Raw genomic sequence first — 15,951 nt, forward strand, 5'->3', positions numbered from 1 at the left:
GACTTCCAGCATCCATAAATTGAGGACAGTTTTACCAGCTTTATATATTTTATCTTAGCTAAATCTTAGAAGAACACATTTTATACATAAAATAAAGTTTTGAGAGGGCAAGCAGTCAAGAACCCAGAAAAAAAATGGAAAAACTAGCAGTAATAGAACATTTACTAAAATGTCAAGCATATACTGAAAACTTTGCATACATTGTCTCATCTAATGTTCACACACAAGTTCGTACAGGAACTGCAGTATCTCCGTTTGTTCGAGAAGGAATCTGAGCCTCAAAAAGATCCACTAATTTAACCAAATCACACAGTTGTTACAGATTTTATTCAGGGAGATTTTAAGGTTTTGTTAAAAATATTTAAAATTTTATTTTTTTTGTAAATTATTTGTTTACAATTACAAAGTAGCTCTAAATGGTTTTTTATTGAGTCTCAGTTTTAATAATAGTCTTCCCTCGATACTACTCCTATTAAATTCTGAAGAGCTGATTGAAATAGTGTATTGAAAATACACTGCAGAATAAAATTTTATACATCTTACAAATATGAGAGAGTTCAATGGAAAGGGTCAAAAATAATATTTACTGTGATTAGACTTGTTTGTATTCATTTTTTGCACAAAAGCATAACTTGATCATTGTGTGACCCTGAAATTTGCACATAAATTGAAAATTATATAACAGCGTCCTGCAGTAACCTTACTACATAAATAATAGACAAGATGGGCTAATTAAAAAGTCTGAATTAGATTGTTCAGCATTTTAGAATCTTTTATTCTTGATTAAAGCCCATGAATGTTACCAAAATCAGAGAGGTTCTAGAGCCTTATATTTTTAGAAGACCATGTATTTTCTTACATGGGATTGTTTTGTATTGCATAAATTATTAGTCATTGGTAGAGCCCACCTAATCTACTGTAAGACCAAGAGAGATCAATAATAGATGTAATTAACTGCTAACATTTTTTTTTTAATTCATGTCCCAGAAATCAATGTTTCCAAACTTAAGAAAATCAAGGTCATTTTTTGGTAACAGTTCTGGGATGAGAGCATAGAAATATGAATAAAGGCAAGAAATAGGTGAAAAAGGTGTGCATCTGTGGACCACACATAGGCATTCTGAGGTTTAGAAGTGATGCAAGAAGGTGGGGAAGATAAAGTACTAGGCGAAAGAAGAAAGTGTGTGCATTTTTTGTCATGTTTAGTGTGTCTCATAGGCTGTAGAGAAATCCAACGGCAAATATATTGTAAGTTTCTAAATTCAGGAAGAAGTACAGATTGGGATGTAGATAGCAGATCATCATCCCCCCAGGTGGCAGATAAAACCATAATGCCCAAGGAAGGCAGAGGGAAATAAAACAGGATCACAATTTATTCTGCTAGGCATTTAAAAGGCTGGGCCAGGGGAGCCTGGGTTGCTCAGTCAGTTAAGTATTTGACTCTTGACTTCAGCTCAGGTCATGTTCTCAGGGTTGCAAGATCCACCCTGTATCTGGCCCCTTGCTGGGCATGAAGCCTGCGTAAGATTCTCTCTCTCTCCTTCTCCCCTTCCGCCCACTCACATGTACGCACATGCTCTCTCTCAAAAAATTAATTAAAATAAAATAAAATAAAAAATAAAATAAAATAAAATAAAATAAAATAAAATAAAATAAAATAAAATAAGGCTTGGCCTGAAAAAGGAGCCAAGATGAGAAGGAGGGTGAAGAAATGGCAAAGTACCAGAAATGTGAGTCCTTTAGCCAAGGAGCTAAAGGAACAGAGGGTTTCAAAAAAGAAGGCATTTTCAGCATTATCAGAGGCAACAGTGAAGTCCAGAATAGAAAGGGTGGATACTTCTTTCAAAATGGTAATCAGGAACTCCTCAGATACCTGAACAAGGGTTCTGTGGTAGGTATATGAAGAATAGAAAAGAGGTGGGAATGGGTGAGGACTTCTGAATCACTAAGCCACTGAAAGCATTCATGCATAAAAGTATCATATTCTGAGTTTTGGTGGTGGTGGTGGTGGTGTTTTATTTCCTTATTATTTCTCCTTCCTTCTTCTCAGACATTTTAATAATGGTTTTCTGTCTAAACCTTTAAGTCACTGATTTGATCTATTGCCTAGGGTTCGGCAGTCTGTTGTTCTTAAAGAATATGAAGAATCCATAAAGAAAACTGGATATTTAACATATGTCCAGATCTAAAATAAAAATCTGAGTCTTGTGTCTGAAAAGAGAGGTTAGGATATATCATTTTCTTTCAAGCAGACTTAGAAACAGTTTTATAAAGTCAACATTTTGTGTAAAAACATGAAAATATCAGTCTTTAGGAGATTTTCCATTTAGCGTGCACCTTGACTTTGTGCATCACGAGGTGAATCTCATTTTTTTTGTGTATGTTCCGAAACTCTTGCTGTATGCCAAGACGTGGTCCACTAACTCTGATAACATTTCTGATAATTTCAACACAAGCTGAATTTTACCATCATGGAGATCACCGAGGTTACATTTTCAGATGTCTTGCTAAGAATTGTCAGATATGTGCATTGACCTTCTTAAAACCTAGCAATTTTTCTAACAAAAGATAGATTTAAATACTCCTGCTGAATAGAAACTATGAAAGGTATTGTTAATTCCCGGATGTTTGAAAATACCGGTCATGCGATATTAAGTTGTCAACAGTGTTGAGATCTCCTTTCATTGTAAACTTGCCCCCGATCACATTTCCAGAGCAAGAGACCGCTCAAGTGAAATAAACAGTTCACCTGTGAAGGAAGATTTGGGGTGCATGATCTTTTTCCAAAATGGCCTTTTTTCTTTTTTACACCAGGTGTTGCTCTTCCTTCAAATAGATCTGAACCTTCCATATTTTCAGAACGTTGCCAAACTTACTTGTTAAGAAACTGAGAAGAAAGGAGTTTTAGAAAGGAAATTCATGAAGGAACTGTTTTGTCTCAGTCACGTGGTCCGGTCTACACTTCTAATTGGTTAAATGACTAGCTGAGATGATGGACATCTTGAAAGGCCATCAACTAAATAACTGAATTAAATATTTATTAATGCAACACTGTAAGCTAGGGCTACTTTGTATTGCCCTCTGACAGCAACACATAAATATCTTCAATTATAGTGCTACACATACTGTTTTACTAATAAATTTTTATCACCAGGTTATAAATTCTTTGAAGGTAAGAACTATCCACCATGTTGTCTGACAGTGGCTCAGTGTTTCTAGGATGAATGAATACAAGATTCTAAGTTGATGACATCACTAGATGTGAACATTTAGTCCTTTTATGAGAGACTGATTTTCAGTATTCTCTTTTAGAGATTAATATTAAATGGCTTACCTAAGGTCACAGAGCCTTGATAAGAATGGGGGTTCAATCATTATGTTGGTCCTCATATTTGGACTGCCCATTAGCAATCAATATTTACTGTTTAGCACTGACAATTCTCACTACAGGTAAACTTACTTAGAATGATAAAACTATTGAAACATACCTTCCATAAAAACTATCTGAAGATAATTTATCAACAAGTTAAAACAGACAAATGACAAGGAGAATCCACACATTAACAAGTAAAAAGAAACCATCTTTATGGAAAAGTTCCCTCTTCCAGCCACTACAAATACATCTTAATGTTTCTGTCTCAATGGATGCCCTCAGATGCTGATATATGTTTACCTTTATGTGAACACAAGATACAAAAAGTCGTATGTGCCAATTTCAGGGATTTTTTTTTAGAAGCTAGATCTACCACTGGATGAAATGCAAGTAGCATAATGTTTATGTTAAATAAAGAACATTATTTGGAGAAAATGTTTTATGGGACTTTCCTGGGGTTATTTTTAGAATACAGGATCTAAGACATTAACAGTTTTTAAGTATTAAATTTATATTGAAATGTAGACTACAGTAGAAACGACAAAATTATATCATGGGATATGCTTCCCACTCACTAAAACATATAAAAATATTTTGAAAAGCACAAATTAGTACTCTAAACTGAAATTTGAAACAAAAAGAGAAGAAAATCTACCAGTCCTAGGATTATAAGAAGGAATTCAAAACCTAGATCACAGGTGGAAACTAACTTCCCAGTGGCCTAAAGGATTTGGGGACCTGGACATTAATTATAGTACCTGGGGACTGGATCTTTTAATCCTGTAGGAGAACAGGAGAGCTAGACATGTAACCCTTGCATAAAGTCTGGTCCTTTCCAGGAAAGCCTCAGAGACATTTGTTGTGTGTCTAGGGACTTGGAAAAAATAAAATAAAACAGGACCTACCATCATGAAACCAAAACCATAAAATTGTTCCACACCACATATAGGATAATATATGATATAAGAATGGCAACTCCAAACAACAAATTAATATTACAATTTTTAGAACCACTGAAACTTCAAGGACAGCACAGAAGCCAGTGTAAATTTATGCTGTTGGGGCCATCTGCTAGTGGGATTATGATACAGAAAAAAAGGAAAGCATTTGAGAAAAAGAATAGGCAGGATGCTAAGTAAAAATAATTAAATTAAACTTCTAGAAATGAATAAAGTTATAACAATATAAATTTCAATGAAAAAATGAAATAAGATGATTAGAGACAGAACTGAAGAGTTAAATCATCAAATTAATATGAGTTTAGGGTACCTGGGTGGTTCATTCTTTTAAGCCTCATACTCTTGGTTTCGCCTCAGGTCACGATCTCATGGGTCCTGAGATCAGCCCCAGCTCTGCTCTCCTCTCAGTGGGGAGTCCGCTTCAAGATTCTTTTCCTCTGCCCCTCCCCCAACTGTGTATGCTGTGAATGAATGAATGAGTGAATGAATGAATAAATAAATAAATAAATCTTAAAAATATATATATATGAGCTTACTCACCAGAATGCAGCACAGTAAAGAGGGGGAAGAAAAGGAACAGAGATTAAGAGACACTGAGGATCTGAAGAGTAAATTCAACAGTTTTCTAATAGGAGCTTCAGAGGTAGAGAAGAGAGACTGAGGGGAAGACACTAGTTGAAGAGATAATTCTGATCATTTTTTATAACTGAAAAATAGCATGACTTTTCAAGTCATTATGGCTAAGAAACAATGATACTTAAGTGACAGGGAGCAACGTAGTACCCAGAGCTTGGCTTCTGATAACATTTTCCAATAAAAGGAACCAGGGCAGCGCGCCTGGTTGGATCAGTTGGTTAAGCATCTGCCTTCAACTCAGGTCATGATCCCAGGGTCCCGGGATCAAGCCCCACATCCTGCATTGGGCTCCCTGCTCAGGAGGGGAGCCTGCTTCTCTCTCTGCCCCTCCCTCTTGCTCTACTGTCTCTTGCTCTCTCTCTCTCAAATAAATAAATAAAATCTTAAAAAAAAAAAAAGAAAGAAAAAGAAAAAGGAGACTAGGGATTCTTACAGAAACCACTGATGCCTGATTCTAGGACTGGGCCAGGAAACCTACTAGATGAGCCAGAAGCAACTTTTAGTGCTAGAAAATAAGGTAGTGTGTAAAAAGAAAAGCCTACATTGATGGGGTATGTCAAAGGGACCCAGGAGTATTGAAAGAGCTCCTCTTGGCCAAAGTCGGAACATTTTGAGCAATAAAATAAAGTTGCATTGTATTATGACTCAAATTATAAAATATTCTTGAGTCCATACTGATATAAATATTTACTGCATAAATAAGTAAATGAGAGAGAAGAGACAAATTTCGCATATATAAGAATTCCAGGTAATTTATGTAGATTTCCCTGCCCTGAAGAAGGGGAGTGTCGATCACCATAGATGTGGCCTGCACCCAGTGATTTTCTTTCAAAGAATGGAGTGTGGAAAAGGATACAAAAGGGACCTTACAGTGGAGAATCACTGCAGTACATGCACCACACCAGCCATGTGAACAGGGTCAACGTGAACACTACCACGTCTTGTTAATAGTTTGTACTCTTGTCACTACGTGATGAGAATAACACTTCTGTAGTCTTTCTTCCCCCAAACCATTAATTCTATCTAATCATGATGGGAAAACAAACAAAACAATCACAACAATAACAACAACAACAACAACAAAAAACCAAATTCAGTAGAAAGACATCCTACAAAATACTTGACCAGTGCTCTCCAAATAGGAAAAGTCATCAAAAACAAGGTAAACCCGAGAAACTGTCAGAGCAGAGACTCACCTAAGAAGACATGGCATTACCAGCTAAATAGCATGGTCTTCAAAGGCAGGGAATATGCCCATTATGTCTTACATGTGATTAGTATATTCTATACAAGAAATGAAGGTGCTTAAAAATATATGCCCATGTGAAGTTTTCTATCTGAAATCGCAGAGCATACTGAATATCATCACTTGAAGATGATAAAACTCAATGTTTGCCCGCAAATACAATCTACGGAACGATTATATCTAGTTCTGTATAATGAACCCCGTATATGAAACTCTTTTGATCCAAATAGAAATTTAAAGAGGCAAGAGCATCTCGATTGTCAATTCTGTTTCAAACCAGAATAAAGCCAGTTCTAAACTGGAATCACTTTCAGGTTGGTGACAGGCTGTTCAAGTCCACAGAGGATTAGTCTTACATATGCATCATGCTTTTATTGGATTAAATATTTCAGCTGCATTATTTTATAGACCTTTTCTTCTTTGTAGGATTTTTCCATTTATCCAATTTAGTTTTAGGTCTTTAGGACTCTGTCAATTTTTTTTTTTTTTTTTTTTGAGAGGGAGGTGGGGTAGGGGAGAGGGAGAGAGAAAATCTTAAGTAGATTCCATGCTCAGCATGGAGTCTGATGCAGGGCTCGATCTCACAAGCCTGAGATCATGACCTGAGCCAAAATCAAGAGTTAGATGCTTAACTGACTGAGCCATCCAGTTGCCCCAGCTTTTTTTTTTTCCCTAACATAAATATTCAGTCTAGTTTTTCCTAACAGAAATATTCAGTCTACTTTTTTTTTAATGCCCTATTCTACCAGCCACATTATCTTCAACTCTCTATTATGAACACCAATGTTCTTTCCATTCTTATATCATTAACTGTGGAATATGTGAGATTATCATTCATTCCACATATTTGTCAACCAGGTTGGTAGGCACTGCTTTTATCGTTTTGACTGAATTAAGAAATTGAAAGTGGCCAAATACGTGTAAGACATCCCCACTAACATAATCTGCCTTTTCTGTTTACCACAATGTTTTTGGTAACAGCTGTCTGACTGACTACATTCTTGTCTGAAAGAAGATCTACTTTTCTTACAATCGTAGGCTCCTTTCTTTTTTCTTGGTGCAGTGCCTGGGCTATAGAAATGTTCGTCATTGCTTGCTTTACTGCAATGCAAAGCAGCGACTTGATTTCTTTTCATGTTGTTGCTGGTCCATATTGTTAAGGAAATAAGCCTCATTTAGAGATGTAGTCTATTTTAGTCATTTTTAAAAACTAAAGAATGAATGATTTAAAGTCAAAACACATTTCCTCTGTGGAGTAATTACATATGGCTCCACAGCCTGTGGCATGGAGAAATAAAATAATCCCCAATGCACAGAACTGCATACTAAATAATGTCCGCATACTGCTCTGGGTTAACTATAAATTCTCACTAGTGTTAATTAAAAATTATGTGGCAAAGATTCTAAACTACTCAATGAACATGACCTTTATTTTTTTCTTCTTGCTGATGCCCATAGCTAAACGATTTGCCATTTGTTTAGATACCTTCTTTTCATTCTTCCTATTTATACTATATTTTACTCATAAATTTTTCTGGAAATTATACAAGTTAAAACTTGCATTTTTATCAAATCCATAGAGATTTATTATGTTTCTTCATGGAAATACTACCTAACTTTGAGTAAGTTACCCTCACCTCAGGCACACCAGCTCTGAACCTATAACAATCTATGTAACAAAGGAATTGTGAGCTTTATTTAATTTGTTGAACTAGATAGAAATAGTTTGGGACTTTTAATGTACATCTCTGTGAAGGTATGAAATATTGTCATTGGACTTCCTATGATTTAAATGATATTCAAATATGTAAATCGCTATAGATTGTTTTGGGTAATATGGACTTTTAACAATACTGGTTCTTCCAATCCATGGGAATGGAATATATTTCCATTTTTTTTGTATCATCTTCAATTTCTTCCATCATTGTTTTATAGTTTTCAGGGTATAGGTCTTTCAGCTCCTTGGTTAAGTTTCTTCCTAGGTATTTTATTATTTTGGATACAAATGAAAACGGATTCTTTTCTTAATTTCTCTTTCTGATACTTTATTATTAGTATATAGAAAAAGCAGAAATTTCTGTATATTAATTTTGCATCTTGTGATTCTACTGAATTCATTTATTAGTTCTAGCAGTTTTCTGGTGGAGTCTTCAGTGTTTTTTATATATAGTATCATGTCATCTGCAAATAGTAAAAGTTTTACTTCCTTACCAATCTGGATGCCTTTTATTTCCTTTTCTTGTCTGATTGCTGTGATTAGAGCTTTCAGTACTACCTTGAATAAAAGTAGTGAGAGGTGACATTCTTGTCCTGATCTTAGATGAAAAGATCTCAGTTTTTCTTCCTTGAAGATAATATTAGCTGTGGATTTTTCATATATGGCCTTTATTATGTTGAGGGATATATTACCTCTGAACCTACTTTGTTGATAGTTTTTTATCGTGAATGGACGTTGTACTTTGTCAGATGTTTTTTTCTGCATCTCTTGAGATGATCATATGGTTTTTGTCCTTTCTCTTGTTAATCTGCTGTGTCATGGTGATTGATTTATGAATAATGAATTACCCTTGCATCCCAGGAATAAATGCCACTTGATTATGGTGAATGATTCTTTTCATGTGTTGCTTGATTCAGTTTGCTAATATTTTGTTGAAGATTTTTATATCTATGTACATTAGAGATATGGGCCTATAGTTTTTTGTTGTTGTTGTTGTTTGTTTGTTTGTTTTTGGTTTTTTTTTTTGGTATTGTCTTTATCTGGTTTCAGTATCGGTAAATCTGGCCTTATAGAATGAATTTGGAAACTTTTCTTCCTCTTTTATTTTTTGGAATAGTTTGAGAAGAATTGATATTAATTCTTTAAATGTTTGGTAGAATTTACATGTGAAAATTATTTAACTGGCCATACTACTCAAAGCAATCTACAGATATAATGCAATTCTTATCAAAATACCAATGAGAGTTTTCACAGAACTAGAACAGATATTCCTAAAATTTGTATGGAACCCCAAAACACCTTAAGTAACTGAAGCAGTCTTGAAAAAGAACAAATCTGGAGGTATCACAATCTTAGATTTCAAGATACACTGCAAAGCTGTAGTAATCACAACAGTATGGTAAATGGCACAAAAATAGTCATTGCAATCAATAGAACATAATAGTGAATCTAGAAATAAACCAACACTCATATTGTCATCAACTACAGAGGAGGCAAGAATATACAACGGGGAAAAACAGTCTTTTCAACAAATGATATTGGGGAAAACTGGACAACTACATGGAAAAGAAAGAAACTGGACCACTTTCTTACACCATACATGAAAATAAACTCAAAATGGATTAAAGACCTAACTATGAGACCTGAAACTATCAAACTACTGGAAGAAAACATAGGCAGTAATTTCTTTGACATTAGCCATAGAAACATTTTTCCAGATATGTCTCCTCATTCAAGAGAAACAAAAGCAAAATTAAACTGTTGGGACTAAACCAAATAAAAAGCTTTTGCAAAGCAAAGGAAACCATCAACAAGACAAAAAAAGCAATCTACTTAATGGGAGAAGATATTTTCAAATGATATATCTGGTAAGGGGTTAATATTCCAAAATATATGAAGAACTTATACAACTCAATACCAAAAAAAACAATCACATTAAAAAAAAATGGACAGAGGACACATAGACATTTTTTTCCAAAGAAGACATATGCATGGCATGAGGATACATGAAAAGGTGTTCAGCATTACTTACCATCAGGGAAATGCAGATTGAAACAATGTGATATCACTGTATACGTGTCGGAATGGCAAAAAATAAAAACAACACACACACACACACACACACACACACACACACACACACAAATAGCAACTATTGGCAAGAATGTGGAAAAACAGAACCCTCATGCACTGTTGGTGGCAATGAAGACTGGTATAGCCATGGTAGAAAACAGTGTAGAGGTTCCTAAAAAAATTAAAAGTAGAATTATCATATGATCCAGTAATTCCACTACTGGATATTTATCCAAAGCAAATGAAAACACTAATTCAAAAAGATATATTCACCCTTATGTTTATTGTTGCCTTATTTACAATAGTCAAGATATTGAAGCATCCATTCATAGATGGATACCCTATATATACCCATACCCTATATATATAAAGATATGGTGTTATATATACATACACACACACACACACACACACACACACACACACACACACTGGAATATTTTTCAGCCATTTGCAACAACGTGGATGGACCTAGAGGGTATAATGCTAAGTGAAATAAGTCAGTCAGATAAAGAGAAATACCATATTATTTCACTCATATGTGGAATTTAAGAAACCAAACAAAGAAAAAAAGAGACAAAAAAACCAGACTCTTAAATACAGAAAACAAACTAATGGTTACCAGAGAGGAAGGGGGTAGGAGGGAATGGGTGAAAGAGAAAAGTGAGATTAAGAATACACTTACCTGACCAGTGAATAATGTATAGAATTGGTGAATCTTGTATTGTACACCTGAAACTAATATAACACTGTGTGTTCATTATACTTCAAGTAAAATGTGTGAATTGCTTTGAAAATCCTATGTTCATTCCTAAGCTCCTTTTAGATGAAACCATTATGCCTTCAGTTATGATACCCAGAATTGATTAAGCACAAACTATGGATTAGGGACCATGTTTGGCCTAAGAAAACACATCCCAGACTCCTGCTTCTAAGGGAAGCTTTATAGTCACAGCTTGGAGTATGGAGGGGCAGACAGAGCTGTATTACAGCTCTTCTATGGGGTGGTAAACGTTTAATGTAGGAATAGAAAGGTTCTTGGGTGGCATGAAGCATGGAGTACCCAACCTGGGGCTTGGTTGACAAAGAAAAGGCAATGCAAGGGGAGAGGGAAGCTGTTTCCTTGAGTCTTGGGGTTGAGCAGCCCGCCAGGAGCATGAGAGGGAATGGTCAGTGTAGGTAGAGGAAGTGAGTATATAGAATCATGGAAAGATGAAGAGCAGGTGACCTATTCGCGAGCCCTTCGGGGCGTAGGATACGCGGTAGTTTAACTGCAGGTGCTTACGAGGAGAGTTGCAGAAAATGAGACTAGAAAACTAAGCTGGAACCCAAAGCAAATCATTTTTAGTGCCTGGATTGAGATGTTGGATTTAGGGAATGGATGATTTTGCAAACACAGTCTATATAACTCGCTGAAAAATTGGGTGTGGGACTGAGAGCCGGGAGGTGTCTAGAAGTCTGCCTTGGACAGCTATTAAAATCAGTAACTTACTTAACTGTTGTGTCTGTTAAACCACTAAAAAGAAGATGCAAATTTAATGAAATTTTTATAAAATGACATTGTTTTTATTTTTATTTTTTTCCCCAGTGGGAGAGACTTCTGAGAGTTGCCCAGAAGCCACTGATTTTTTGTGCCACGACAAGAAGTGTGTTGCTTCCCACCTTGTCTGTGACTATAAGCCGGACTGCTCCGACAGGTCTGACGAGGCTCACTGTGGTAAGTGATCTGTCTGCTGTGACGCAGCCCATTCCCCACAGGTTTCACCTTAGTAGGAAAGTAACATATTGGGATTGAAGACAGAGAGGAAATGTTCTTTTCATGCACCAGCGTAAATGTTAAATAGCCAGAACATTTTTTCCAACTTCTCTGTACACATATCCAGATCTCAGCCCCCTCAACCGTTTTATCCCCGTACTAAACACCACAGCCAATCTTGTCATAAAAATTTCTCAACGTGTCATTGTGCAGAACTGTGGGCATGGGGGGAGGGTCAGAATTTTAAACCCCGGAAACTGACATATCCGTCTACATTTCTTCATTGGTTTTCATTTCCTTTTCCAGAAAATGGTTGATTTTATAGATAAGGCTAAAATGAGCACTTCAGATAAATACTAGTAAATGATTAATTTGATCAATTACATTGTTCTGGGAAAAGAAAACTAAATTGGCCACATTGGTTTTTTTTTTATTCAGACTTTAATTCAAGTGATTTTTTTAAAAGTCATGTATAAAACCAAGTATGTAGTTTTAAAATATGAACATGTATTTAAATCCAAAGAATTCTTTTTTTTTTTTTTTTGTATTTCTTATTGATGAACGTTCATAGGCAACCTCGCTACCATGTAGGCTATGAGTTACATTAGGGTTTGCTGCAAAACAAACTACCCTAAAGGTTAGTAGCCTAAAAATGTTTCATTTTGCTCTCAGCTTTGTGGATCAGTAATTCAGAAAGGAATCAGCGAGACAGGTTGTTTCTAATCCTTAAGGCTCCATGAGGTATAGATGGAACTGGAGGGTCACTTTCAAGATGGCTTCCTCCCCTCCGGGTTTGGCACACTGGTACTCTTTGGTGTGTCTGTCTGGCTTGACATAGCATCTCCTCCTCCACGGTATCTAACGTGGCTTGGGCTTTCCATAGCAGGGCTGTCACAGGACAGTCAGGTATCTTCATGGGATTGGCTTTTACCAGAGCAAAAGCTCTCAAGAGCAAGCATTCCAAGAGCCCCAGGAAAAGCAGGAAGAATTCGTATGACTTAGCCTTGGAAATTCTAGAATGTCACTCTTGGCTCTCTCTAATGGTCATGCAAATTAAAATGTCTAGCTTCGATTCAAGGAGAGAAAGGGGATAGACTCCACCTTTGGGACAATGTCATGCATGTACAGGAAGAGAGTACCACAGAAGTCATGTTCAGATTTTTCTTTTTAACTCAGTATCATTTTTATTCCTCAGAATATTATAGTAAGGACGCTTCTAAAGTGTTCATTTTATCTTTTTTTTTCTATTTATTACTTTTATTAAATTGTAAAATATACATAACATAAAATTTACTCTTTTAACCTTTTCTAATTATATACTTCAGTGGCATTAAGAACATTTGCATTGTTGTCCAGATATCACCACCACTCATCTCCAGAACATTTTTCATCTGGAAAAGCTGAAACTCTATACCCATTAAACAATTAATGCTCCATTTTCCCTCCCCCAGCCCCTGATAGCTGCCGTTTGGTTTTCTGCTTCTATGCATTTGACAATCTAGGTACCTAATACCAGTATTTGGAATCATACAGTATTTGTCTTTCTGTGATGGGCTTATTTCACTTAGCATAAATTTCTCAACATTAATGCTATATTTTAATCTTAAATCAGAGTGTCAAGGGGGGGTGGTGCCTGGGTGGATCATTTGGTTAAGCAGCTGCCTGCAGCTCAGATCATGATCTCCAGTCCTGGGATTGAGCCCCACATGGGGCTTCATACTCAGTGGGTAGTCTGCTTCTCTCTCTCTCTCCCTCTGCCCCTCTGCACCACTCATTCTCTCTCTGTCAAATAAATAAATAAATAAAAATCTTTTTTTTAAAAGTGTCAAAGGGAATGAAAATCACTGGCACTTCCTAAAACTGTACTATCAGTGCCACAGTATTATAATCTTAATTTTATAAATTAGTATGCATTTCCTTTATAATACATGCATTCTCAAAAGAAATTTATAATATATTGAAAAATACTTTCTAGTGTTCTTTTTTAAAAGCATCTATTTAAATTTAAGTTATTTTTTTTTCTAGTGTTCTTTCTAGCTCTTTTAAAGTACTCCAAAAAAGCATATTTTTTTTATACTGACTGTAGAGAACCTATTCCAATGGGGCTCGAAAAAATGCTCCAAAACATTTGTAAAATCACTATTTTCCCCACCAGGCATAACAAGTAGAAAGCATTTAAAAATCAACAGCAAAACAAAATGAAGATTCTAAAGCAAAATTAATTTGAACATGATGACATTGACATACATAATCCAGTGAGGGGAAGGACAGCACAAAGAAAAATAGTTACAGGAAGTAAATTTTTTCCTCTCATTTCAGGATGGGCGTGTATTGAAAATATTTATATAAAAATTATATTCTTCCATTTATTCCTATTCTTTTTTTTTAAAGATTTTATTTATTTATTTGACAGAGAGAGAGAGTCAGCCAGCGAGAGAGCGAACACAAGCAGGGGGAGTGGGAGAGGAAGAAGCAGACTCCTAGCGGAGGAGCCTGATGTGGGGCTCGATTCCATAACACCGGGATCATGCCCTGAGCCGAAGGCAGATGCTTAACCGCTGTGCCACCCAGGCGCCCCTATTCCTATTCTTAGTATGGGCTAGAAACAACTTTCTAAATGTCGAGTATAGAAAAATGAATAAGACATCATTTTAGATTTCAGAAACTCAACTTTCTAGTGTGATGGGAGGGGCTGGGGAATGTATTAAAATATAGTGTTCTTTGGTTTTTGAAAAAGTTGGTTATAAAAGAATTCTGATTACTTTTGAAAGTAACATGTGCTATTATAATAAGGTTATCACAGTGTATTTGGGCACAGATGAAGTACAGATGAAGAATAGTGTGGTGGGTGCACACATGCGTGCACGTGCCCATGCGACGTAAGTATTGGCTTGTAAAACATGAATAGTTACTAAGTATTTTGGTTTTTCAAATGTGAATGCTGCCTTTTTTCCCCCTTGGCTTCACTCATTTTTCCTTTCAGATTGCTTTATATGATTTTTATTTTTCCCACAGCTACTCGAAGTATTGATGTAAAAATCCTCAAAGGGAGTTTTGACTTTCAGAACCTGAGTCAGTTGCACGCTCGTATTTGCTAATGTTACCTACAGCTTTGGTGGACAACCGCATGCAGTATTTGATTTTATTAAAATTAAAACAATGTCTTGACAAATGAAATGGTCACTTTCCTTGAGACCTTTGATAGACTGTTCACATCCACATCCAAAAGGAACACTACACAGCACACATGGGATACCGGTGACTTACTGATTCTGCAAAGTGACTTCATCAGTATTTTATGCTGATAGTGTCTTGGATACATTGGAGGGATCAGGGGTAGATTCCTGCAATCAGATAATTCTGTTGTGGATGGTGAAATAAATTACAAAATTTTCAAAATGACTTTTGGAGAAATATAGGGAAAAAAATAGACCTTTGGTTTATTAAACTGAAGTCTTCATTTTGATGTTGACCCTCCCATGTTGAGCAATTATTTAAATTCTCAGAGACTCATTTCCTCATCTTTATATTAGATAGAATCATGTCCATTCTATAGAGTACTCTGAAAATTAAATGACATGAAGAACATATTTGTTCAGTCTTCTAGGATTAATAATGTTAGTCTCTTCCATTTCATTATTTTTATACTCTCTTGAAATGTGTCAGTCGTAGTGGATGCATTATATGTACTTTATATAGTTATCAGAAAATGAATTCAGTGATTCCTCATAAGTAAATTTTGTTACCGTAGGTTATAAACAAAGATTTTTTTTTTCTTTTTCATCTCTAACTCCTGTCGCAAAAATTCATGGTTTGGAATAAATGAAATCTGCGGGCGCCTGGGTGGCTCAGCCGTTAAGCGTCTGCCTTCAGCTCAGGTCATGATCCCAGCGTTCTGGTATTGAGCCCGCATTGGGCTCTCTGCTTGGCGGGAAGCCTGCTTCACCCTCTCCCACTCCCCTTGCTTGTGTTCCCTCTCTTGCTGTCTCTCTCTGTCAAATAAATAAATAAAATCTTTAAAAAAATAGAATAAATGAAATCAGTTCTTTTTAAAAGAAACAGTTAAGTCAAAAAATGTGCTCTTTTTTACATGGAAGAAAACTGTTACCTAAAACCTGTATTAAGTGCGCCTTGTACTCTAGGCTAGGGATGTACAGGGTGTGGATGGGTGCATTCTCTGCTGCCTTTTAC

The 15,951-nt window shown here is 35.8% G+C and overlaps 1 protein-coding gene across 1 annotated transcript in view; it reads left to right on the forward strand.

Moving 5' to 3' along the window:
• MALRD1 (MAM and LDL receptor class A domain containing 1) overlaps nucleotides 1-15,951 on the forward strand; it is a 683,830-nt gene that overhangs the window by 420,676 nt on the left and 247,203 nt on the right. Inside the window, exon 22 of the mRNA XM_034644348.1 lies at nucleotides 11,593-11,721. Coding sequence (XP_034500239.1) covers nucleotides 11,593-11,721 — 129 coding nt within the window. The remainder of the gene's footprint in view (nucleotides 1-11,592; nucleotides 11,722-15,951) is intronic.

This window comes from Ailuropoda melanoleuca, chromosome 15, assembly GCF_002007445.2.
Source record: "Ailuropoda melanoleuca isolate Jingjing chromosome 15, ASM200744v2, whole genome shotgun sequence".
Taxonomy (NCBI): Eukaryota; Metazoa; Chordata; class Mammalia; order Carnivora; family Ursidae; genus Ailuropoda; species Ailuropoda melanoleuca.